Genomic DNA, 26,592 nt, shown 5'->3' on the forward strand with positions numbered 1-26,592 from the left:
AGGCAGTGCTTCTTCTCAGGGGGTCAAGGCTACATTTTACTCTCAGGCCAGAGACCCTAAGCTCCCTGCCCCCTGACTGGGCCCCATAACACAGCCCCCTACAGGGTCCTGCTTCTGCATCCGGGGGCACCTTGGCAACAAGGAAAGAATTGGAGGGGAAGGGCCAAGACCCGGGGAAATAAGTCACTTCTCCACACCGGACCTCAGCCTCCCTATCTGTAGGATGGAGCGGACCCCGGCAGCCCCAGCTCCCAGGGAAGAGGCACGTTTGAAGGCAAAGACAAACAGGTGAGATGCATCAGCCAGACTCTCCGGGGTGACCCACATGAGGTCGACTGCCCCAGGCCACCCATCTCACAGGTGAGGAAACGGGCCCACGGAAGGGAAGGGACTTGCCCAGGGTCACTCTGCAACTAAGCGGCACAGGCAGGCACTCAGACCCTGCTCTTGGGCCCAGAGGGCACCCCCCCCCGCGCCCCACCCCAAGCACCTACCTTCCCGACAGACTCCTGGATGGCACGGATCCTGCTGCCCAGCCCAGGGGTGGCAGGTCGGGCCTTGGGGGCTCCGGGCGCTGTCGATGTGTACTGCTCCTCCCCAGAGAGGCTTTCTGCGGGCAGGGAAAGGCAGGGACGAAAGGCCAGTGGGCCTGGCTGCCCCAGGGTGCCACCCAGCCCTCCCCTCTCCGGGCGTGCAGCCTCACCTGCTGGGCACACTTGGAAGTCCAGCCGGGAACTGGGCAGGTCTAGGAGGTTGCGGATGAGCCGGGGCGCCAGGCATTCAGGCAAGAGCACCACGGGCCGCAGGGCAGACACCAGCAGGGGCCGTACCAGGCTATAGGGTTTGAGGCTCCGCTCTGGCTCTGGGCGGGGAAGGGGGTGTGAAGAGATGGGGGTGCAGGCAGGGCCCCAGCTCCTCTTTCCTGGGGCAGCCAGTCCCCGTGACACTCTCATAGGCCCCTAATCTGTTTCACCTCCGAAGTCCTGTCGCTCCTCCCACACACAGCAGAGCTGCCCCCTCCCTCGCTGGGACCTGGGACCCTCGCAGGAGGCTCCACCCCATCCCCTGCCTCACCCTTGCCCCCTACAGGCCATCATCCTCTCAGCAGCTGCAGGGACGCTTTAAAACTGAGGTCAGATCCTGTAACTCCCCTGCTTTCAACGCACCAGTGACTCCCCACAGCTCTCAGGAAGAAAGCCACATCCTCCACGTGGGTGAGCCAGCCCTGCCGGAGCCTGGAGAAGCAGCGAGCCACGTGCCCGCTCACAACAGACTCCATTCCTGCCTCACAGCTCAGCAGCTCTAGTCACAGGGGCTTTGCATGCCCTGGGGTGGCCCAGTTAACTCTCCTTTCAGAGCGCAGGTCATGCTTTCCCAGGTCCCCAGGTGGGTGGGGACCCCGGTGGGGACACATCCCAGGCGGGGACCCCTTCCCCCTCCCCTCTCCCCTCTCCCCTCTCTCCTCCTCGCTGTCACACACATGACAGAGTTATGCACTTGCTGTACTCAGTGTCCTCCCAACACAGTACATGCAGCCATGCCTCTGAGCCTTCACACAAGCTGTGCCTTCTCCCTGGCACAAACTCCTCTTCATCCATGAAGGCCCCAGTTCAAACAACCTCCCTTCCAGGGAGTCTTCCCTAACCACCCTCTCCTCCTTGCCCCTCAGAATTGCTATTCCCTCATCTGGGCTCCCCCAGCCCCTCTTCCCTTCTCTGGCCCAAGGCCTCACCCTCCTGCCTCCAGAAACTCCCTCTGGGGTCGTCATGGCACCTGCCACCACACACAGGCAAGAAACACAGCTACGCATGCTTTGCCAGACAAGGAGAGGCCCGTGCTCGCGCGTGCCCTAAGTCTCACCCAGACCCACAGTCACACCTGGACATAGACAGCTCCCTCAACCCTGGTGGCCCATCTCCCACCAGGCCCCTGGCATGGGCCCTGCCCCCCACCGGAACCCTCCCACAGGCCCTTCCAGGCCAAAGGGACCACCAAGGCCGAGGACACCCAGATGTGCACACTCCTGGACCCCGTGAGCAGCGCAGGCGGTACCTTCACACCTGTGCACGCACCTGAGCAGGGCTCCAGCAGCAGCTGCTCCGGGGAGTCCCCAGTGGGACTCCCCACGTGCTTGGGCTTCACCAGCCGCAGCTGGTCCAGGGCTCGCTTCTTCAGCTGGGGAACGGGTAGGGAAAGAGGGGCACCTGAGAGCTCAGCTCCATCCCACCCTCAGGGAGAGAGGGCCCCGCTGCCACTACCGTCCAGGCTCATGGGTCAGCACAAGAGCCCCCTCCCCACCAGGCTTTCCCCTGCCCCCACCCGGCCCAGCACAGCCCCTGAGGCAGGGAAGGGCAACCATCACTAGGGACCAAGGGAAGCAAGACCGTCAGACCCAGTTAGAGCTAGAGGAGCCTCAGGTCTGCCCCCACTTTAGAGATTGAGAAACCGAGGTCCAGAATAAGACGTAAGAGACAAACTCTGGGGTCTCTTCCAATGAATTAGCAATGTTACCTTGGGTAGGAAGATTACAGAAACCAATATCGACAGCACTAATTATACCAATGGCTGACAGGTGTTGAAAGCCAACAACGTGACAGACACTAACTAGATCCCACGTGCATGAACCCAAGAGGCAGGCAGCATAATCCCCCCATTTTACAGATGAGGAAACAGAGCCTCAAGGGAGGGTCCCGTGGTTGTCCAAGGTCACAGGCTGAGAAGGAGCAGAGCAGGCAGGGATGCAAATCTGGGCGGCCTGGCTCCAGAGCCCAGGCTCTCCACCGTCTCTCTAGCACCGTGGGCTCGTGAGACCTCTTTAACCTGAGTCTCACCCTGCCCAGGCGCACAGTGGGGGCCATCACCCAGCCCAGCCCTGGTCCCGGGATAGAGAAGCGGGTGTGACTGTGGTTCCGTTAAGTGCTCACCACGTGCCACGCATGCTCCTGGGCAGCGGACACACTATCTCACCTCCCCCTCTCAACTACCCAGACGGGAGCCCTGTTGTTCTCTTTGCTGGACACATCGGAGAGGATCAACCAAGTCTGGGTGGAGAAGCAACCAAGGAGCTCACCAAGAAGATGAGCAACCAAGCGTGGGTGGGGTCTCCTCCCCCAGCTCCTGGATAATGGAGCCTGTCCTCTCCCTTTTGGGGCCCCCCTCAGTACCGCTTCCCCAGGCCCTCGCCCTGCCCCGCCAGCCCTGCTTACATTACTGCGGGGCCCCCGGTGTCGGCTGGAGGGCAGGCATTTCTCCTGAACTTCTAGGAGCTGCTGGGCTCTGTGCGGGGGTGGGGGGCGTGTCATGCGTTTGTAGGGAGAAGGGGAGCCCCTCACCTTCTCTCCTCCGGCCCCCCAATCCTGTCCCAGAGGATGGCGAGGGACTGAAGGAGGGAGAAAGAGTCCCCCATCCCAGTCCCAGCTCCCAGGGCTGCTGGCAGTGTCACCTCTGATAATTCGGCACAGTGCCCCGGTCCAGGTCCCGCAGCGTGAGGGGATCAACCCGCGTGCAGAACCACTCCTGCCGCCGCTTGTACGCCGGGTCCACCAGCCGCAGGATCTCCTGGGCTTTCACGCACAGGGCATGGGGGTTGGTCCGCTCAGGCAGGGTGAGGTTGGCTCGAATGTAGAAGGGCTCGGCCCCCGGCCTCTTCACCCAGGCGTCTAGAGCCTCATGGAAGGACTGGCAGGCTGGGCATGGACAGGCAGGGGGCAGCAAGGAGGACAAGGAGAGGGGAAAGTCAGGCATCAGCCTCAGAGAGGCCACAGATGTGGCCCTCTAGAGGCCTGAGTGGCCAGGACCCCCCCTTCCCCCTTTTTTTTTTTTTTTTTTTAATATTTATTCGGCTGTGCCAGGTCTTAGTTGCGGCATGCGGGATCTTTAGTTGTGGCACGCGGATCCAGCTCCCTAAGCAGCAATCGAACCCGGGCCCGCTGCACTGGGAGCGAGGAGTCCCAGCCACTGGACCACCGGGGAAGTCCCCACCTTCCCCTTCTTAAAGTGAGAGTCCAAGGCCCAGAGAGGGTGGGGACTGGCCCAAAGCCACCAAGCCCACTCAGGACAGAACCAGGACCCGAACCCAGGGCTCTGGACTCCTATCCAGTGCTCCTTTCACTGTAAGTTGTTTACTGAGGACAAGACAGAGGAAGGATCCTCTGGACCCACAAGGACAACCGGCAAGGAGGCAGCGGCGCGGGAGGGAAGGGAACTGCCAGGAGTCGGGAGGCGGAGCATCCCCCTCTCAGGCCTTGGCTGTCCCACCCACACTATGGACCAGATGAGCCTTCTCTTGGGCCCTCAGTTCTGACCTTCTAGGACTCCCGAGTCCTCAGTCCCTCCCCCAAGGCCAGATTTACCCTTGAAGTCCATCAGAGGGAGTGTGGATGTCTGGTTCCAGGGCAAGGTTCTCTGCTGGGCCTCGCCTTCCAGGCCTGCCCGCTCCAAGCCAGCAGCCTCTGCCCTTGGCTGGGAGAAAACCCAGGCAGGGAGGGAATTGAGCTTCCCAGGGCTTCCGGAGACAGCCCTGGGGCTGGAGAACATCGGGTGTGGGGGTGACCATGTCTCAAAATTCAGCTGCCCCCACCTCACAGGGTGGTGCCCAGTCAGACACAGCTCTTGGCAACTGGCCTCCCCACCCAGCCTAGCTCAGTCTGGTCTTTCCCAGTGTGAGCGTGGGGATCTGTCCAGGTTCAGTCAGTCTGCCCCACCTCCCAACCCCTGCCCAATCAGATTTCATTTGATGCTGGCTGAGGCGGGGCAACCAGCCGGCTAGTCACTGAGCCCGCCTCAGCTTCGGCCAATCCGCAGAAACTCCGCCCAGTGACCTAGATCCACCAATCAGAGGGTATCCAGCCCCAACTAACGCACTGACTCCGCCCCCAGCTCAGAGGGGCGGGGCCTCACCTCTCTCGGTTCCACCCTGGCCGATCCTGGCCCAGAGAGCACCCTCCGAACGACAGCCTCAGACCAGCTGTCCCCGAGGAACGACAGGCCGTCTAGGCCCTTGTCCTGGGGCTCAGGCCCCCCCGGGGGGCTCCAGCCAGACACTCGGATGGCCAGAGACCTGAGAAGAGAGAAAGGAGATGGGAATTAGCGTTCAGGATTTTGATTCAGTTCAACATTCTTGGAGAACCATAGTGATTCCCCAAGGATGCCATGACTCCCACCCCGGGCCACTGCACCTGCAGGGAATGCCCTCCCCCTTCTTCTCTGCCTGGCAAATTCTGCTCATCCTTCAAAGCTCAGGTCAAAAGCGACCTCTCCCTCCCAAACCCCTGCACACGGTGAGGCGGAGCTTCCTGCTGAAGCCCCGCGTTTTTGCATTTTCCCATTGGCTTCCTCGCTCAGAAAGAACGCCCTGAGAATAAGCCTGCTGTCATGTTCAGCTCCAGATCCCTACCACCAAACACAGTGTCTGGCACATAGCAGATGACTAATATAAGCTTGTTATGCTCACAGTCTCGGGCGGGAGGTCACCTTCAGATCACAACAGGTCAGAGATGGTTACTGCAGGCAGTGGGAGCACAAAGGGGAGGGGCTTCCCAGAGGAAGCAGCAGCGGGGCTACATACATCACGGTGAAAAACAGAAGCCCTTCGGGACTCGACAGAGAGCACACGGTTCCGGGCTGAAGAGCTGGCATGGGCAGAGGTGTGGAGGACAGGATACAGGATACAGTGTGGAAGAACTTAATAACAACAATAATAATAGTAGCAGGAAACCCTGGGTGCTTCCCATGTGCCAGACACCATACTAAGCTCCTTGCCCTAATTAACTCCCAGAGAAGGCAAGCTGGAGCCAGCCTGTGGAGGGCTCGGAATGAAGGCGCCTGGCCTTCCTCTCATGGGCAGTGGGTACCACTGACAGGACAGAGTCACCAAACCCCCATCATGGCAGGGCTCTGCCTGTCCCTGGATGAGAAGTGGTGAGGCCCTGTAGCCAGACTAAGTGACAACTGACCACAAGTCTCCCCATGGGCCCCCACGGTTCTGGGGAAGAAGAGAGACCAGGGTCCATGGGTGTGCCCCAGCTGGAGAGAGGGCCCAGGAAGAGCCCAGGCGTTCACTCGCCTCCCCACCCACCCTGGCAGCTGCAGCCACAGGGCCACACTGCCCCCTGCTGCCAGCCCGGGGTGGGCAAGGCTGCAAAGACCTTAACCCAATCAGCACCCATGCAGGGGGGGAACCCTGGCCCTGGGGAGTCCGACTTGGCTCCTGCCCCCTCAGTCGAAACAGAGAGCCAGGCCCCAGGGAATGGGGCTAGACATGGGTGCTAGAGGCATCAGGGCTGCCTTTACAGGCTCCTTCAGCCCCGGGACTGTCCTGGCCACATCAGTGTGGCACAGAAAGGCCTCGGCAGAGACAGGAGGCCTGAGGCCAGGCCTGGCTATGCTGCGCAATGGCCCGATGGCTGAAGCCACACAGTCCAGCTCCAACCCCAGCATTAGCTGTGCCCTAGCCTCGGACAAGTGAGCTGGCCACTTGATTCTGTACCTGCATCCCTAAAGCAAGAACGATGATGGCACCCGTCTCCCACTGTGGGTGTGAGGGTCAAATATAGAGATAATGCAGGTAGAGGTGGAAACCAGAGGGCTGCAGGGCCTTCCAACTAAATGGGTTGTGAAATTCACTGGGTCATGACCAGCACTGTTTTTTAATGGAATGGAATAGAAAACTTAAGCCTGCCTCCCTTCAAGTAAATCCAACTATCTTCCTGTAACCCTTTTGTTTCAGGCACATGTACTGGGTTTCTCGCGTGGAAGGCTGTGGTCAGAAGAGTTTGAGAAAAGTGGCATGGAGGGCGCCAGCAGGAACTCTGGGGCCAAGCGGCCAGGCTGCTTGCTTCGTTCTCAGCAGTTCCCACCTGCATCTACCTACCTCATTGTACAACTCAGTGAGTTAAAACATGGGACATGGGACTTCCCCGGTGGCGCAGTGGCTAAGAATCTGCCCGCCAGTGCAGGGGACACAGGTTCGATCCTTGGTCTGGAAAGATCCCACATGCCACGGAGCAACTTAGCCCGCGCACCACAACTACTGAGCCTGTGCTCTAGAGCCCGCGAGCCACAACTACTGAGACCGTGTACCTAGAGCCCATGTTCCGCAACAAGAGAAGCCACCACAATGAGAAGACCGCGCACCGCAACGAAGAGTAGCCCCCACTCGTCACAACTAGAGAAAGCCCGCGCACAGCAATAAAGACCCAGTGCAGCCAATCAATCAATCAATCAATCAATCGATAAAATAAAATTACTTTAAAAAAAATGGGATGTTGTTGGAACAGTGCCCAGTGACTCTAAGTGCCCAATAATAGACATTCACTGTCATCAGGTGTGATTCAGGACTAGTCACCTCTCTGTGGCCCCATTTCCCCACCCATTTCAAACCCACAGACAACTGACCATCACAGCTTCCCCAGTCGAGGGCCCAGCGGGCAGCCTGCATCCAGGTCCTCCAGGACCGACCTGCTCACCACCCACCCCTGCCTGAGCACGCCCCCTCCCTTCCCTATAATTCCAGGATCAGGGCAATTTCTCAGCCACCCCAGGTTTTCAGGCTTTTCTTGCCAATTCCTGCTGCTCTGAGACCCAGCTCAGGCATCTCCTCCTTCAGGACGCCCTTGCCCACCTCCCCAAGGGACCAAGTGACTTCTCTGAGCCTCCACAGCCCCAGGCTACTACCTGGAGGTTCACTGGGGGCAGGGTCCAGGCCAGGTCCCTCAGCCCCAGGCCTCAGCAGACAAGCAGGTTCGGAAGAGAAAGGAATGCATAGGGGGCAGGGGCTGCCTGCTCCAACCTCTCAGGACTCCTGGGTCTCGGGCAGCACACTCTGATTGACCCCAACCCTGCCTGTGGGGGGGCGGAAAGGATGGGGTCCCAGGACACTTCCCCAGTGTCAGGTCAGGAGTTGGGTCACAGGGGAATGGGGCCAAGCCTTTCACTCTGCCAGCCCTGATCAGTGATGGGCCAAGTGGCCTGGATGAGTGTTGCCCCACCCCAGGGCACTGTGGAAAGAGCCCTAGGCAGGCCAGGGACCTTTGAAGTTGACACTTAAGCATGTCACACAGATTGCCTCACTGAATCCTCCTGACAACCCTTCAGGAGCCGCCTGTTATTCCCCCCACATTAGAGAAGAGGGAAACTGAGGCCCTGGGGAAGTTATAACTTGACAAGGGTTACACACGCGGTGGGTGGTGGAGTCAGGTGATAACCTATCCAAACCCTCCCTGTGCAAGGTCGGCCAGTGCTGGAGACCCTATGTCTACGTGACAAGTGTGGACAGGGGTGGCCCTGCCTGGGAGACAGCACCCCAATACTCTCCCAGTGCCCTCCCCCCTCAGCACCTCACTTTCACTCTTTTTCTGCCTGTCCATCCATGTCCCCCATCCTGCCCTGCCCCAAGGCCCTGGGAGCCAAGAGGGGCAGGTGAGAGCAGAGGGCTGAAACGCCCAGAGCACAGTGGGCGCTCAACACGGGCGCGAGGTCAAAGTAGCTTCGACGGGAGGAAGGGACAACAGAATCCCCAGCTCCACCACCAAGTGGCCATGGGACACATTCCTGACCCTGAGCCTCATTCTCCTCATCTGTGTAATGGGGCTTGCAGGGCTACCCTGAGGATTAAGCCACAACGGCACCAATAATAGCTAAGAGCTAGCTTCCCACTCACCGCGAGCCAGGCACGGTACTAAGCACTCCAGTAGGAGTACCGAAACCCCCAACAAAGACCCCAGGGGACAGGCACTATTGTGAACCCATTTTACAGAGCAGGAAACTGAGGCACTGAGAAATTAAATGACTTGCCCAAGGCCCCACAGTAGCGAGTGACAGAGCCCGGACTTCAGCTGGCTCCCAAGTCTGTTCGTCCCCCTGTGCTCTGAGCTGTAACCCTGCCTCCAGCCCAGGACACATGCAAACAGCACTCGCCAGCCCTTTAGGGCTCTCGAGTCCCTGATCTCCCATCGGTCCACCCCTTTCTCTCCCGGTCCACCTCAGTCTTCTTTCTTCCCCCATCTCCGTCCTCCCCAGGAACTTCGCGGGCAGCAGAGGTGGCCCCACGTGATCATGGGGCCCAGGTGGGGGCTGGGCCAGAACGTCCAGCTCCCTGCGCTGCATCCCAGCGCCCCCTGGACAGCAGCCAGGACCCCTGCTGCAGGCCCTAGCGGAGGAAGGGAGGAAGGGCCGAGGCAGGCAGGAAGGGAGGCGCCTCCGCCCCTTCCCCCAGAAGCACGTCCTGCACAGTGAGAAACAATGTCGCACTGGGCCCTGTGCCGGAGGGTGAGAGTGGGGGCAGGGGCCTGGCCAAGCTGCTTCCAGGAGGCAGGAGGCCCCTGGCTCTGCTGTGCCCTGATTTCTTGTGTGACCTGCACTCTGTGACCAGCATCCCCGCATTCCAGCTCTGACACCAGCGCTTCCTATGCCCCCTCCAAAACCCAAATCCGATCAGGTCACTCTGCACCTTGGCTCTGGCACGTCCCAGCTGTGTGACCTCGGGCAAGTCAGTTAACCTCTCTGAGCCTCGGTTTCCTCCTCTACAAAACAGGGGTAATCATAATAATGCCTGCCTCCCAGGACAGAGGGAATGCTGTAAGGCAGCCAGGAGCCGGCCCTGCGTTTAGTAATAGCTAAGCTCCCCCAACCACCACCAGGTCTCCCAGGGTGCACAGGCCAAAATCCACACTTCCCCATCCTGACTCACAAAGCCTGTCCTAGCCTTTCGCCTTTCCCCTCCCCCACCCTCACACTCCAGTCACCACCAAACTCCAGGTCCATCCCTGGACAGATTCTGTTTTCTCTTCTTCCACGTCACCCAGCGGCCCCCCATGCCTGCTCCTGAGTTCAAATGCCACATTCTCAGACCGGCCTCCTCCATCTCCTGCCCTCCTGAGATCACGGACAGTCTTGAGCAGGGAGACCACGCATCCACCAAAACGGACAGAGCACATGGCCTGCAGGGCGCTCTGAGCCGAGGTGGTTCATGACTCCAGTTGTGGGCCTGGGGCCAGCCCAGCTGCAGGGGCCCCACCCCACCCTCAGCGTGAAGTTTTCTGGGAGGCTCAGGCCTGCCGGGAACCCCGAGCCGGGAGGACAGGCAAGCAGCACAAGTAACAGCTACCGTCTACCCCCCACCACCTGCCTGGCAAAGCGGGGGGTGCTTTACTGCCACGAGTCCTAAACCTCCGAACACCACCTGTGGAAGACATCACTGTGGCCCTTTAGCCAGGGAGGAAACTGAGGCCTAGGGAGGTAAAGTGACCAGCCCAAGTCTCCCAGACGATAAGCGGTGGTGACAGCATATGAATCCAACGTGTGACTCTGTCTAAAGGCCTTAATGGTCTGACAGCCGTAAGGCAACCCACCTCGCCCCTGCTCACCCTTCTCCGGGAACCGAACCGGCGCCCCAGCTCCACCCACCCCAGGCAGCTGCAGTACCTGTTGAGGAGATCCAGGCCACAGCCTCTGGCCAGAAGGCCCTCCGGCTTTCCCAAAGGCCACACGCTGTCGGAGGACGAGGACGAGGAGAGGCCAGGGGACCAGGGCTTAAGCGTCACACTCCCTGGGGAGGAGGAGTGAGGTTTAGGGGTGCCAGACTGAGCAATGGGGTAGGGCCCGGGGTCGAGCCCCTCAAGCCCTGGGATGGCCCATGGCCCAGAGGCCTGGGGACTTGGCAGGTTTGAGGCCCCTGGAACACGCTGGACTCACGGGGCTCAGGGCTGGGCCTGGGCCAGCCTGGGTGACCCTTCAGTTTCCCAGAAGAGGGTGGAGGACGGGCTGGAATTGAGGAGCCCCACAGAGCACAGCGGGAACCAGGAGAGAGGACCAGGGTGGGCTCGGGGTGAGTGGTGAGAAGCACCTTCCCCAGGGCCTCCCAAGCAGAGCCTCCCTGCCTGGCCAGGGGACAGCAAAGCCTCAGGGAGGAGGACGCAGGCCAAAGGCAGAGCAGGCAGCGTAGCACTCAGGTGGGCCCCCAGATGAGCCCTCCCCACGGAGTCCCCAGGCCTTTACCTGTGATGTCCGACATGCTGCTAAAGGACCTGGGCAGAGAGAGGGCGAGAGGGGCCAGCACTGAGCCCAGGGCTCCTGTGCCTCCCAAATGTCCTGCAAGCCCCAAGCACGTGCAGGCTAGACCCCGGGAGGGGTCTCAGGCACAGTGCACTCGTGCCACCCAGTCCCCTAAACACACAGGACAAGAAGCTAACATCCTGACCTCTGCCCCGTTCTTCCACCTAGAATGCCCTAGCCTGTCCTTTAATGCCACCCCCTCCCGGAAGGCTGCCCTGACCTCTCACGCCTCATCTCAGCCTCACTTTCTACCTTTGTCATTCGTGACTCTGGGGTCTGCCTCCCTCCCACACTAGACCATGACCTCCCCATCACACACCTGTCATGGCAAGTTCATCCATCGGATCAAGCCCATGACAGGGGGACACATGCCAGGAGGCGTCTCCTGCCCTTGCTCTTGCCATCAGTGATATGGCTCAGTTTTTCTGGCCCCCATTTTCTGCTGCTGCTTGAATCTGGGGCCTGACTTTCTTGCTTGAGGTCCCTGACCCCTGGGAACTTCCTCCATGTCTCCTAGCCCTGAACCACCCAGGCTTCCCCCTGGATTAAGGATCTTTGAGGCTTGACCTCCAGTGACTCTCATGTCAAGGTGCTCAGCAGGGACTGAGCCCACTCTGCCCTTTGACCTTGTCTTAACCCCTGACCTCATTCACGCCTATGACTCCTGCAACCTGGGTTTCCAGAGCTCTAGCCATTTAAGGGCAGTAAAGGGAGGTGACAGCCTGGACCTGACTCTGGCATCAGGGATTCTGGGAGGAAGCTGTTTACCTCTTAGGGGGTGCGGGGTCCTCCTCCCGCTGCCGGCGGAGGATGGAGCCGGCGCTGGGGGGGAAGGGCAGGATGGAGAGCCGGTTGATTTCCTTCTCGCTGTCCGTGGCCTCCTCCTGCAAAGCCACAGCAGGGCCTGGTCACCCCCACGGGACCTGCCCACAGCTCATCGTACCTAGTTTGTGCCCATTTCACAGATGGGAACTAGGGCCCAGAGCCGAGGGGTAGGCTCTGCAAGGTTATGGGCATGTGAGTGGCTCCCCAGGTCTCCCGGCACCCAGGCCCAGGCCCAGCACTGAGCTGGCTCTGTGTGAGCTTAAACAAGGCATTTGGGCTTCGTGGGCCTCGATTTCCTCTTGTGTGAAACCGAACTGTCAGCAAACTGGAGAGTACTCTACGTGTCAGTATTTCTACGATGGCCACCCGTACCCCCCATGTCTGGGCTAGGTTAGGTGTCTTACCGAGGTGTGGGGCTCAGATCCCCCCGTGACAGTCGCCTCCCCAGCTGTTTCAGGGCCTCCCAGCGGGGAGGGGAACTCGCTCAGGCTCCAGGTGCTGCTGAGGTTGGAGCACAGGGAATGGGAAGAGGCGCAGGCCTGGGAGAGGAAGGGGGTGGGGAGAGGTCAGCAGCCCTGGGCCAGGGCCAGCCCCACCATTTTCTCAACACCTGCTGGGAACAGGGATGCGGTGGGGAAGGAGGGCTGGATCTCTGCCCTTGTGGAGCTCACACCCTAGCGGAGGAGATAAGCTATAAACAAGCAGATAGATGAAGGAAATAAGGCTCAGCGGCCAGGAGGGCCAGGCAGGAAGGTACCTAGGGTGGGGAAGGCACTCAAAGGCCCCACCCAGCCGGGGGCATCAGAGTGCTTTCCAGAGAAAGTGTGGCTGGAACTGAGAACTCAAGGATAAGTAGGTGTGAAAGTTGAGGCGGATGGTCTAGGCAGATGGAACAGTACGTGCAAAGGCCCTGAGGCAGCACTGTGACACATTCCAGGAATTAAAAGGCTGAGACCGAGAGAACCAGGCTGGGGGGTGGGAGGCACCCTGTAGGGCCTCTAGGGCATGGTAAGGGGTTTTGCCTTTACCTAAAAGCCACTGAGGATTTTTAAAAGTCAGAAATCACAGATTCACTCTTCCTTTGTTCTACTTCTTCAAGCATTAAACTCAACTGATCATCTTTAAGCAAACCCAAGATAGGAAAAGGCAGGGTTCCAGGCAGAGATCTGAGAGCCAGTGTCTGGTTTATAAGGGATCTGGGGGCTCAGCTCCACTGTTGGCTGGCTGTGTGATCTCAGGCAAGCCTCCGACCCTCTCTGGGTCCTGTGCAATGAGGGAACTGGACTAGCTGGTCTCTGAGGGACTTCTAGGGCCCACATTTTGCATTCTAAGATGCTCACAGGCCCTCGGGCAGCCGGGCTTCTCCAAGTATATGGTAAGCCAGGCTTCAAACTATTCTTTGTGGCCCAGGTACAACCCCAGAAACTCAGAGACCCCCATGCTCCTGTCTTGTTCCCTGATACACCAACCCACAACTACCCGAGCTACATTTTGTCCACCCTGGCCAACAGAGCCCTCCCAGACTGGCATGTTCTTGACCTTGGGTGAGGACTCCAGCCAAGACCCACGTATTTCCTCCCAGAACCTGCATCTTCCCAGGCCCAGCTGAGGGCTCCCAATGGGTCCCCCATGTCCCCACCCCCAGCTGAGTTCTCCCACCAGGCCCCACCCTGGCCAAGAGCTCCAGCTTGGATTCCTGACCCTGCTCACCTTGAGGTAGGGGCCACCCTGGACCCGCTGCAGCTGCACCTCCAGCAGGGCCTTGGCACCCTCCAGGCTGGATAGCGCAGTCAGCAGCTCGTCCCGCTCGGCCTCCAGGCCCCGGACCTGCTTCCGGTACTGGTCCTTCTCGATGAGGCTCTGTGAGTACTGCAGCTGGATCCGGTCTCGGCTCTGGATGGCCTGGTGAGAGAGGGCAGGGAGGGTGTTGGGCCAGCAGCTGAAGGAGCCACATCGGCTCAGCTGTCCTGGCCTCTGACCTCTCAGATGCAGGGGTGGCAACAGGAACAGCAGCTAACGTTTATTAAGGACTTCCTGTGTGCCAGGCCCTGTGTTAAATATCAGCTCATTTAATCTTCACACTAACTCTCCGACTTAGAGATTCTCACTATTCTCATTTTACAGACATGGACACCAAGCCAGCAGGGACTGAGTTGCAGAGTCCAGGCTTGTACCGTTTCCCCACAACAACTTAAAACTCTTCTGTGGGACCCACTGGGTGCAGGGGTCTTTATTCCCAGCCTTCAGGGTTCAAATCCAGCCCAGTGCACCCAAAGTGCTTTTCCCCACAGGGTCCCTGAGAGCTGGGCCCATGGCCAGGACCTGCCACCCACTGTCTCAGAGGGAGCTGGGGCCAGAGACCCACAGGCGGGGAGCAGGCAGGTGAAGCGCACATTCCTGAGCCCACCCCAGACCACATGAATCAGAATGTCTGGGGACGAAGCCTCAAATCTGCGTTTTCACCAGGCCCTCCAGGGGATCCTGAGGCCCATTCTCACGTGTACACTTCAACTCCTCTAGTGGGATTCAAACGTGGTCCAAGGACAAAAACCTCCTGCCCTTTCCGCTGCATGGGGAGCCTCACACAAGGAGGGCTGCGGGCCCGGAGGAACTGGCCCGAGGTCCTCAGCCTACCCTATGGCCGCAGGAGATGAGGGGTATGGTACCCAGGGCCTGGGAGCCAGAACTTTTGAGGATTTCTTCATCAGCAAATATCTGTAAGTACCTCCCACTGTGTAGGCCTTGCCATTGAGGCAGGGAGAACAAGGGATTCAGATGCAAAGGCCGCCAGGACCGACTTTCTACCTGTCACAAGAGCCCAGCAAGGCAGGTGTGTTGAGGGGGTGGGCTGGCACATCTCAGGCCCCCTGTCTGTTTCTCCTGGCCTACTTGCCCCCTCCTAAACTGATAAGTGTACTGTTCATCTCTGTCTACAATTCCAGTCCTGTCTGCCTCTCGTCATCGTCCCCTGGACGAAAACCAGGGCCGGGCACACAGCAGGCCGGGCTCACCTGGTCCCGCTCCTTCTCGATCTCCTCCAGCTGGGCCAGGACGGTGGCCATGCGGTGCTTATACAGGTCACAGTCCTTCTGCAGCGTACGGTGCTTCAGCCGCAGGTCCTCCATCTCCTGCAGGTACTGTGGGCAGGCGGAGCGGGGTGGGACACGCCCAGGCCGGACCCCAGGGCTGGGGACAGGGGCAGCTAACCAGCTGGTGTCCAGCAGGTCCAGGGAGAGAGGCCTGAGCCCCAATAATGAGTGTCCACCTCCCCAGCTGGGTGGCCTGGGCCACTGACTGACATCACCACACTGGGCCTCAGCTGCCTGATCTGGGAAATGGGGATAACAACCCCGTCCCAGCCAACCTGGGCCTCCCCATTTCAAGTGCAATCTGCCCCCTTACCCCGCTCTACCTGTTCCACAGCACTCATCGCCCTCCGTGACATGAAGTAACGGACTGCGGATTACGTGTATGGCGTCCTGTTTGTCTCCCCTGCTAGAATCTGCCCTCCCCAGGAGCAGGGACCTTTGTTCCGTTCACCGATCGAGCTCAATACATATTTGAGAGCAAACGAATGCACAGTTCTTGGCACAGGACTTGGCGCACAGCGGATGCTGGGGGAAGGCTGGCTGAAGTAAACTGGTGATGCCCTCCCCCCCTTCCCCAGGCTGTTAGCAAGAAGGCAGGTGGGAGGGTGGGAGGGAGGGAGACGCCAGAGGGAAGAGATATGGGGATATATGTATATGTATAACTGATTCACTTTGTTGTAAAGCAGAAACTAACACAACATTGTAAAGCAATTATATTCCAATAAAGATGTTTAAAAAAAAAAAGGAAACGATGGCACCTCCTTTTAAAAAGCAATTATACGCCAATAAAGATGTTTAAAAAAAAAAAAAAAGAAGGCAGGTGGGGGCAAGGCAGGTGCGAGGGGAGGGGGAAGATGTGGACACTACCTTGTCCCGCAGCTCCTCGGCCCACTGCAGCTCCCCCTGCACGGTGTGCAGCTTCTGGCACAGCTCCTGCCTGCTGTCCTGCGCCTCCCGCCAGTCATGCTCCAGGATGTCTAGGAGGATGCGCTCCGAGCCTGGGGCCCCTGGCCGGCTTGCCTCCTGTGGGGTCAGAGTTCAGGGCCGCCTCAGCCCCTGGCTCAGGGCCCACCCTGAGTGTGGGGTAAGGGGGACAAACAGCCCTCAGCCCCACCCTACTAGCTCTGCCACCTTGGCCAAGGGCCCTGACCTCTCTGGGCCTCGGCTTCCCCCTCTGTAGAGCGTGTGGCGCCAACAGCCCTGCCCACCCTCCAGGGAGCATCTGGGGGTACAAATGAGGTAAGTGGATGAGGGCGTGCTCAGACAAGTTGGACCAGGACCTTATTCTTCAACAAGAACCAGGCCTGTTATCTCTTGCTCTGGGCCCTACCTGCCACCCAGGACAGCAGACGGGTAATACTTCCAAGGCCTATTCCCCCCCCGGCCCGACAATGGGTCTTCACAGGGTGTGAGCCTGGCCCAGGGAGGTAGACCGAAGGCTTAAGATCCAGCCCACAGACCCACACCCCAGCCGGCAAGCCCAACCCTGTGAAATACACCAGAGCCCCGGCTCCCTCCCCCACCTCCTATGAGGAGCAATGGCCAGGTGGCAGGCCCACACTGCCACTGACCTGCCACAGGACACCGAGCAAGCTCCAGGGCCACCCAGGGGTCTCAACCTCTCCAGGGTCAGACTCCTCTACAAATCCAAGGAAAACTGAGGCCCTCTCCCCGGAAAAATGCTCACACACAAGATCGGGTACACAGTTTCAGGGAGTTTAGAGGCTTCCTGCCCCCCCTGACACCACCCCCCGCACACCCCAGACTCAACACCCAGCACAAGCTGAGCACTGAAGGCCTTCCACTCAGAGCTTAAGACAAGGGGCTAGCCAGGATTCCATCCAGATCTCAGATCCCCGGATCTAGAATCCTCATTCTCCAGGCCTCAGGGGGACGAGTGAGCAGCAGGAGGGTCTGGCCTTCCCCCGGCCCCCGGCACTGGCCCCCCCCGCCCCCGCAGGCCCCGTACCTGCTGCAGGCCCTCCTGCAGCTCCTGCAGCGATGCCGCCAGCCGCTGGTTCTCGGCGCGCAGCTCGGAAACCAGGTCCGCGCTGTCAGGCTCTTTCTCCTTCTCCTCAGCCCCGGGGAGTGGCCCCCTGGCCCTTCGCAGCAGTGTGCACTCTTCCTCCAGCCGGCTCACCTTGAGCTTCAGCTGGTCCACCTGGGGCCCAGGACAGGGGTCAGCTCAGGAAGGGAGCGCCAGCCAGGCCAGAGAGGACAGGTCCTGCTCCCACACTCCTGGGTGCCTCCCCGATCCCCAGAGGGGCCCAAGCAGGTGTCCTCCCCAGACGTGTCTAGGAAGAAGGGACCGGCTGGACAAATACAATGAGAAAGGAAGGGAGGCAGCAAGGCCAAGCCACCCTCCCAGGGGAATCTGCCTCAAGGACTTGTGGGTGGAGGGGCCGTATAATAACACGCTCTTCTGTCCCACACTTCTGACACTGAGCACAGGACCAGCATAACGTAGGGGAAGGAGGGCTGCACCAAGAATAGGAGGACCCAGGGGCTGGGCCCAGCCCAGCCTCTAACTCAGTGTGGCCTTGGGCAAGTCACAGCCCCTCTCTGTGCCTCAATCTCGTCATCTCCTTGTAGGGGGAAGAAGGAGGAGGAGGATTCTGAGGGTTTCACCCAGCCCAAGAGCCAGGATGTCCCCCTCTCACCCAGCCTCCCCACTCAACATACACTCACGAAACACATGTGAGTCTCACCCTCCCTTAAAGATATTCCTACCAGATCCTCCACTTGGGAAGATTATGAGGTTGGTTCACCCCAACATGAATTCCAAGTCCGGGATCCACATTTCAATTGTACCATTTTACCCTCTGTCATCCTGAGCAAGTCACTTACCTCCTCTGAGCCTCAGTTTCCCCATCAGTAAAATGGGCCCATTCAATCCCCCTGCTCCACCACCTGCCTCCCAAAGTCATTGCAGGAATCAAACAAGACAGCAGGTGGACAGAGGCCTTTAAACTATGGAGCTGCTGAGGGTGTGACAGTGGCTATCTTTACAGCTTTAAATAAAATCCTAGGACCCCAACTGTCACCAGTTCAGTGTGGGCAGCCAGAAACTGGCCAAGGGTGCTGGTTGGGCTGCTGGGTGGTGGCCGCCTGGCAGACAGCAGATATGCACGGCCAGTTTGCTGGATTATGAATGCACTCAGCCAGAGTGATTTTCCAAATTCACGCAGGGTCTGGTGTCCAGCAGGTCCAGGTGGCTAGACCTGTGGTGGCTAGACAGTGACAAGAGGAGAAGCAGGTGGCAGGCCACAAAATGAAGTCACTGTTGGAAAAAGGGCACAATGACCTCTGGGGCTATACTCAGGCCGACATCTGGTGCCCCAGGAGTGCCCTGGCCTCGCTTGGAAAGGACTTGCAGCCCCACACCCCCAGAGCCTGGCATGGCACCCCCCTCCTCCCCTCCCCTGACACACACACACGCAAGGGTCTGGAGGCTGGGTCAGGCAGTTCCACGAATTAACAGCCCACACCTCCTCCGCAGAGGACTCAGAAAGAAATTCATGACTCTCACATTCCTTTCCCCTCACAAAACACGCTTTGTGAACTGCCGGAGAAAGACAGCTAGTTACAAGGGCAAATGTGGTCACACCCTCTCCAGCAAACCGCAGCCACACACCATGGCCTCCCGCCCAACCCACGGCCAGCAGGCTCCCCCGATGAGCTCAGGGGACAGGGCACCTGGGAGTCTCCGCTGAACGCCAAGAAATACGGAGGATGCGTTTAATCCTGGTGTACAAACTCACTTAGCACAAAATTATAGTGTCTGTTCCTTTAAGTTTATGTCGCTTCGAAATAACAGCTCATTACATTTGCACCTTATAAAACACAGTATTAAATCACAGCCACTACACACCTGTCCACAGGGGGAGGGAACCCAAGCTGCTGAGAAAAGCACCATCAGCTGCTCTGTTCATTTCCATCGGCAAAGCCTTTGTTAATTGGTTGCCAAAAAGCTCCAGTAAGTTAAGGCAAATGTAGGGTAGCTACATTTAAAGGAAAGCTTATCTATTAATTGAATTTCATCCCTTACCCTCCATTGCTAAACTGGGAAAAAGCAGCTATTATCTGCCTACTGGCAGATCGCCATACCCCTAGGGCCATACTATGTGCACCTACAGCTGAACCGCAGACACACAGAGAACCTCCGACACCTCTTCTACATCCCCCTACCCAACCCCGGAAGACTCCAGACAGCTGCACACACACACAGGGCATCCCCCACCCCAGTCACATGCACATATCTGCCACCTAAGGGGACCAAACTCAATCACACGCAGCCCAAACCGTGCAGGCCACAGCCCCTCCCAACACCCAGGGGGGCTGGTGGCCATCGTGCTGTCCTCTCTTGAGCAGGCTCTCCCCACCGGCCCCCACCCCACCCCACCCCACCGCACTCCCAGCAGTGCCCAGAGCAAAGTCAGAAATGTTCAGTCTTCCAACCCTGGGAAAGTACTCCAGCCAACCTCTCTGTGCCTCGGTTTCCTCATCCATAAATGGGGATAATAACAGAGCTCCCCCCCAACCCCCATTCCAATGGAGTTGCTGGGAAATTAAAGGAGTTGATGGACGGCAAGCCCAGAGGACCATGCCTGCTGCACAGGAGGTGCTGTCTTGCTGTGATGTCATCTGCATCCGTGACCTTGCGCTTCAAGGATGAGGAAGCTGAGGCTAAAGTAGGCCTGGCAGCCTGGGCCCGTCAACCTGTGGCCTCAACACCCCCAATCAGGACTCATTTCCCCAGACATCAAACCCCCAGCACGCACAGCCGCAGGCTCCAGCACACCAGTGCACCCGCACTGGCAGCCTCACACGTGCCACCCATCATCCACGGGCACCTGTCACCCCCTGGGGTGCTCCAGCCACAGCTGAGGCTCATGGGGTCAGCGGGCTTCAAATCCCACAGTCAGAATCCCCCCTGTGGAACCTCTCTGGGTATGACTGGGGAGAGCCTACTGTGTGCCGCAGGCATTGTCAAATCCTTGGGACAACTCTCTGCAGCAGTAAAATCCCAGCTTTCTCCCCATGAGAAGCCCCAGTAAGGAACCAAGAAAGAGAGGCTCAGTTTCTCAACCTGTAAGAGGCATGGCCTCACTCGTTGATGGAAAAGAATTGGGTGAGATTTCACCTGGACAGGAGCAAACCGAACAGGGGCGGAGGCCAGCGCTGGAGCCAGGTGGACCTGGTTCAAACCCAGGCTGTGCCATTTCCCAATTTGCAGCCTCGAGCAAATCCCTTTACAATCCTAAACCTGTATCTGTATTTCAAAATGAGAACCTGGTGCATGGTGCCTTAGTGAGATGACATGACAGGATGCATGTAACCTGCGTGGCACAGAGTAGCACTTAATAATAATATCAATAACAATGGCTAACGATAATCCAGGTTTTGAGCACTAACTCTGTACCAGGCACTGTACATGTCTTAAATCTTGTGACTTAAACTCAAGGAATCCTCGTAACCCAAGGTTGCTCTGGCTCAGCACTTGCTGACGTTTTGGGCCGGACAGTTCTTGGTTGTGGAGGGCCGTCCTATGCAATTAGGATGTTTAGCAGCATCCTGGGCCTCCACCTACTAGATGTCAACAGCACACTCCTGGTTGTGACAACCAAAAATGTTTCCAGACATGGCCAAATGTTTTTTTTTTTTTTTGCGGGCGGGGGGGGCAAATCGCTCCCAGTTGAAACCACAGTCATAATTCAATGAAATAAATGCTCCCATAATAAATCAACACTCCCATGTTACAGATGAGAAAACTGAGGCACAGGGCAGGGAAGGGACTTGCCCACAGTCCAATATGCGACAGACGGTGGCTTTGGGACACCGGCTGTCTACCATATGACCGTCACTTTTTGCAAAGCTGCCCCTTTCCCACGGCACCCCCCATCTCCCCAGGGCCTACCGCCAGCTGCAAGTCCCGGCTGCGCAGCACGGCCGAGTTCTTCTCCTCACTGAGCTGTGCCAGGCGCATGGCAATCATGTAGTTCTCGTCCTTAAGCCGCAGCAGCTCCAGGCTCCCCGCCTCCCAGTCCTCCCGCAGCCGCTGGCAGCGCTCCTGAGCCTGCTGTTGCTCCCGCAGCCGCTGCTCCAGCCCTGCCCGCTCTTCCTCCAGCACCCGGCCCCGGGCCTGCAGCTGCTGCTCCCGCTGCAGCTGGCTCTTGCGAGCCTCCCTCAGCCGCCGCACCTCTGTCATCAGGAATTGGGTCAGGCCCTCGGGCCCCTCCTCATCTGTCAGGGGCAGGGGAGAGAAAAGTCACGTCGGGCAAAGAAAATCCAAGGGGATGATAGACTGCACAGAAAAACCCAAACCAGAAGAACACTAGAAGGAAATATTGGAACCAATTTTTACAATCTGGGGACAGGGAAAGCCTTCCGAAACAAGGCACAAAATCAAAGAGCTATAAGAGATTTCTAAATGATGACAGATATAAGAAACAAAGTTAAAAAACAAGCAACAGAGTGGGAGAAAATAAAACAAATATAACAAACGACTCAGAGCCACGACATATAAAAAGCTCCTACAAACCAATAAGCAAACAACCAAATAAAAACGTGGGCAAAAACTATCAATAGGCAAATCCCAAAACAAAAATGGCTGGTAAACATCGGAAAATACGTTCCAACTCACTAGCAATAATAATAACAATAATAGTAGTACCACTAACAATTGACTTTATTCTTTGGCCTACACACATATATTAATTTATTTAATCTTCACAACAACACTTAAGATAGGTACTATTTATTGTACCCATTTTAAAGCCAGAAAAACCGAGGCACAGAAATGTCAAGCCATTTGCCCAAGGTTGACTAACAAGTAAGCTGTGAACATCTCTCAGCAAAGTACAAACTTAAAAACAACATTATTTTTCACATATCTGACTGCATAAAATGTTTTTAAATGATCCCCAGGATGAATGAGGGTACAGCAAAATGGGCACTCATACACTGCTGGAGGGATGTATGCTGATTTAACTTTTAAAATACACATTCTCTATGAAATTTGACTTCTCAGAACCTCTCCTCCTGAGACACACATTTGCACAAAGATGCACCTAGAAGGATGTTCCCAGCATTGTTTGTAATGGCGCAAACTGGAAACAACCTAGATGTCCATCAACAGGGGATGGGTTAAATGACTGGCACGTCACTAATAAACACTACGCAGTCATTTAAAACAAGTGTAACAGATGTGGAAGAAACACAAAAATCAGTTGTTCTGAGAAAAAGTGAAACACAGAGCAAGACATGTAAGATGATTCCCTGTGTGTGTCTGTGTGTATAACTGCAAAGAGAAAGGAAACTCGCCAAACTGATACCAGCAGACCAGAGCTGAAGGAAGAAGTAAAGATCTTTCCTATTTACTTTCAAGTCTCCTGGGGTGTTTGAATTTTTTACATCAGAAACTGTAAACTGGTACATGCCTGACACATCTTTGGGGGAAAGAGCTGCCTTAAGTGTGTGGGCTCTGAACTTAGACTATAACTGCATTAGAATCGCAGCCCCACACTCAGCCTGCTGCGGGGGGGGCCTTGGGCAAACCGGTACAGTTCTCTCTGTGCCTCAGTTTCCCTATCTGTTCAACAGCGACAACGGGAGTGCCTCCCTGACAGGGATGGGGTAAGGAACCTCTGCACTGGTGTCCGAGGTGCTGGCACCCACCGCGGACCCACTCACCGAGGATCATGGAGCAGCGCTGGGCAGGTTCTTGGCCCGTGAGCAGCGTGAAGTGCTCGGGGTAGTAGAACTCCAGGGCTTCCAGGAAGGCCTCGTAGCCCCTCTTCCCGCGGCAGCGCAAGATGTCCATCAGGCGCCCTGGGAAGTGGCGGGTGGGGGGGCGGTGCCCAAGGGTCAAGGTGAGGGCTTCTCCCCGTGCCTAGTTGCTTTCTCCCCCCCTTCCCCACGCCCCGCCACACTCCAGGGCCCACGTTCCCCAGATTTCTGAACCGGTGACACACACAGGGGCCTGACTCAACACATCAGCGGGGAGAGCCCGTCTGCCACGGCCAGGAAAGCCAGGATCCACCCCCTCCATGGCACCCCAAGCCGCTGCCTGCGTCCCCCACAGATATAGGGCCAGCAAACGCAGCCTGCCTTTTCTATGGCACAGGGAAGCCCCCTCCATCCCCAAACGCAAAGAAAAATATTTCTCTCGTTGACCAACGCCTGAAATTCCACCATTAGACCCTCGTCCCTTTGCCAGCTCTGTTCAAAGGCACAACTTATGGGAGAAGGCACCCTCAGAAAGCTGAGATGGGTCTTGAGCACTTGAGGAAAACGCTCCCAGGAGTGTGTAGCACACAGAAGTAGGGGGCGGGGGGGGGGAACAGAGAGAATCGAAGAGATCAAAGGACACAGGAAAGCTGCCAAATCCACCAGCTGTGATCGGGAGGTCCCAAGCCCAGCCTGCACCGACAACTACAGCCAACCCCTTGCTCTGAGGGGGGCCCAGGAAATGGGAGAAAAATCCACACGCGGTCTAGGCACCGCGGACACGCTGGGTCACGCTGTGGTTCAGGAGGAGGGAGGATGGTGGGCACACCATCCCACTCTACCGATGTGGAGACCGAGGCCCCGGGGATCGGAGCCCTTGGCCCGACGGTCCCGAAGAAGGCCCCAGGGAAGGCCGGCACGGCCCGCTCAGGCCCGACCCCGCGCCCCCCACGGCTCACCGGTGCGGTTGACGCGGCACGGGAAGCGGTAGGTGCTCAGCACCTCCTCCTCGTCCTGCTCGTCGATGACCCGGCATTGGCGCAGATACGGTGTGAGCTTGGCCGGGTTGAGGGCGCGCGTCAGCCGGTGCCGGACGCCCTCGATCCGCTCCCACAGCGCGTCCTCCTCCGCCTCGGACCCGGAGCCGGCCCCAGCCTCCTCCTCGGCCTCCCCTGCCTCGGCCCCGCCCGGCATGACCGCGTCTTCGGGGTCTGCGGGCCAGAGGCGCGCGGGGGTCAGCGCGGGCGCCGGGGGCGGGGTGCGCCGGCCGATCCCAGCACTGGGCGTCGCCCGCAGGACCAGCCGCCCGTCGCCGCCAGAACCCACCCTCCTGCGCCCGGTCCGCCCGGCGGGTGCCCGGCCCCCGCGCCCCCGGGACTCACCCCGCATGCCGGAGCCGTCTCGGACTCCCGGGTCAGCGCTCTGGCGGCGACTCCGCCGGCGCAGGGGGGCGGGGTCCGCGGCGCCCCTGGCCCCGCCCCCGGCCCCGGCCCCGCCGCCGCCCGGGCTGCCCCGGCCTCCCCACATCGCCGCCCCGGCCCGGGCCGAGGAGCGTCCGGCGGGCCAACCACCCGCACGTCCGCCAGCACGCCCGGCTCCCCGCCGTCCGGCCGCCGCGCGCCTCCCCCCGCTTCCTGTTTCCCGCCGGCTCTCCCGGCCCTGGCTCGGCAGGGTCCCGACGGCCCGCCCACACCTGCCCGGCCTCGGGGCCCGGCGACGCGGGCGGGACATGCAAGCTCTCACACTCTCGCGTGCGCGCGGGGCACGCGGCGTCGGCTCCCACGGCGCACCGCGCGCCCCCCGCGCCCGGCCCGCGGCTCCCACCTGGCACCTGGCGCCCACCTCGACACGCAGCCTGCACGGCGGCCAAACGGCGCACACGTCACATCAGCAAGAGGCACACCGGTCACACCGGCACATGACGTCACACCAGCGCAGTGTACTCAGGGCTCAAAGGTCCCAGACAACCCATATGTCACACCAACCCTGTGCAGATGCCACACACCCGATCACAATCTTATCTCCTCCATCTCTCAGGAAATGACCATGCAGTGTGGGGCAGGGCTCCCATGCTTCTGAGAACTCCCCCAGATCTCTCCCCCAGAGCTGTCCCAGGGTCAGAGCACTTCTACGGCCCAGCTCAGCTGTGGGCCTACTGGGGCCCGTCGTGTGAGAGCACTGCCTGGGAGCAGGAGATCCTGATCCCAGCCAGGCCTCTGACCTGCTCCTGACCCGGGCGAGTGCTTGCCCTCCCAGGCCTCAGTGTCCCCAAGTAGACTGCCAGCTCTGGCACCTTCCCTCAAACTAAAAGGCAGCCCCTGGGTGGGCTGCAAAAGACAGAAGTATGGCTGCGTTCTCAGAGATGGGAGTCTGAACTCTCAGGGCACCACTGCCAGATCCCCTTCTACCTAAAGCCTCATGGCAGAACACGAAGACCAGGGATCCATTCCCCAAAAAGGGTGTTCCTCCAGATGCTAGACCCAGAAATGCTTGGGAGTGGTTCTGTGGTCAAGTCAAGGAAGTTTGAGAAACGCTGCCTCCATATTCCCCCCTGCCACCTTGGGACTCTCGTAGTCACTTATCATGATAAAGTGTGCACCCATATCCGCTGGCACCGCGATAGCGTCTCTCCATGGGTTAGAAACTGCCAGTGGGGCCTGCTGAAAGTGAAGAGCGGAAGGGCAGGAAAGAGTTCTAAGCCCCCCAAACTCCTTCCATACCATCTGAATTAAATGCCATGTGCATTTGTGTTATTTATCCAAAGAAATAAACGTTTTCAACAAATGAAGGCCCTGAAAAGCCCTGCGATAAAGAAACTGGTTTAACTTTATAAATCCTAGTGTTGTTTCCCAAACTTACCATTTTTTGTTTTGTTTTGGAGATCACCAGCTTACATGGGGGGAAATGCTTTGGAAGTACTGGATTCTAGTGCAAATTCCTCAGTTCACAGAGGAGGAAGCAGATGCCCAGTAGGGCAAGGAACTTGCCCAAATTCACACAGCGAGGAAGAAATGGGACCAGGCCAGAGCCCAGCCCCTGGGCCCTCTGTCTCCTCAGCCAGGCTCTGAGCCCGGGCGCACACCAGGCCTTCCTCCCAGTGGCCCCCGGTGCCCTCGGCTTCCTGTAATCCTCCTGCTAGCAGCCCTGTTCATTGTCAATATTTTTAACGCGGCCGGGATAATGGGATGAAAGTCTTTGAAAATCTTTCCGTGGTTAATTATTTCCTCATCAAGAAGCCTAAGCAGGGCCTGGAGATAAGGCACAGAAACCAAGGGGCCTGCAGGTAAGTAGAGAAGTGATGGGACGCTAACCTGAGCAGGGGGTCGCTGGATGCCCAGCAGTCCTGGAGAACCTGCAATTCCCACGGGCACCATGCTCACATATTCACATGCAATTATACACACCCACAGACACACTCACACACACTCACCCACAGAGGGCATCCAGCCAAGTGGGAGACGAGGGGGCACACACCTGCCCTCCGCACAAGGCAGAGCTTCCCTGAGCGTCCACAGCACCGAGGGTGGAAGAGTGCCATTAAACATCACCTCCTCAGGACTTCCCTGGTGGTGCAGTGGTTAAGACTCCACGCTCCCAATGGTGGGGGGGGGGGGGGGCGGGGCCGGGTTTGATCCCTGGTCAGGGAACTAGATCCCACGTGCACGCCGCAACGAAGACGCACGCATAACACAACTAAGGAGCCAGCGAGCCACTACTAAGGAGCCCACCTGCTGCAACTAAGACCAGAAGCAACCAAATAAATAAATTAAATAAATATTTTTTTAAAAATCACCTTATGTCCTCTTGTGGATTCTGCTACATTCATCTCTCTACAGCCACACCAGGAAGGCAGGAACTGAGGCAGGGAGACAGAGGGTCTAGACCTCGCATCAGGGGC

General features: G+C 58.3%; 1 protein-coding gene across 1 annotated transcript; it reads right to left on the reverse strand.

The window, feature by feature from the left end:
* Positions 1–494: 494 nt before the first annotated feature.
* Positions 495–23,888, reverse strand: CARD10 (caspase recruitment domain family member 10; the record flags this gene model as incomplete). Its single annotated transcript, XM_028483822.2, has 18 exons — positions 23,654–23,888; positions 22,659–22,796; positions 20,884–21,209; positions 16,936–17,127; positions 15,834–15,989; positions 14,889–15,014; positions 13,588–13,779; positions 12,282–12,416; positions 11,821–11,936; positions 10,996–11,024; positions 10,423–10,546; positions 4,900–5,059; positions 4,353–4,461; positions 3,443–3,686; positions 3,207–3,276; positions 2,073–2,175; positions 704–862; positions 495–610 (listed from the first exon to the last, which is right to left on the reverse strand). Coding segments are annotated over exons 1-18 (2,730 nt in total), but the record flags the coding sequence as incomplete, so codon positions are not given.
* Between the last annotated feature and the right edge of the window lie 2,704 nt (positions 23,889–26,592).

The sequence above is a fragment of the Physeter macrocephalus genome, unplaced genomic scaffold, assembly GCF_002837175.3.
Source record: "Physeter macrocephalus isolate SW-GA unplaced genomic scaffold, ASM283717v5 random_76, whole genome shotgun sequence".
In the NCBI taxonomy this organism is placed as follows: Eukaryota; Metazoa; Chordata; class Mammalia; order Artiodactyla; family Physeteridae; genus Physeter; species Physeter macrocephalus.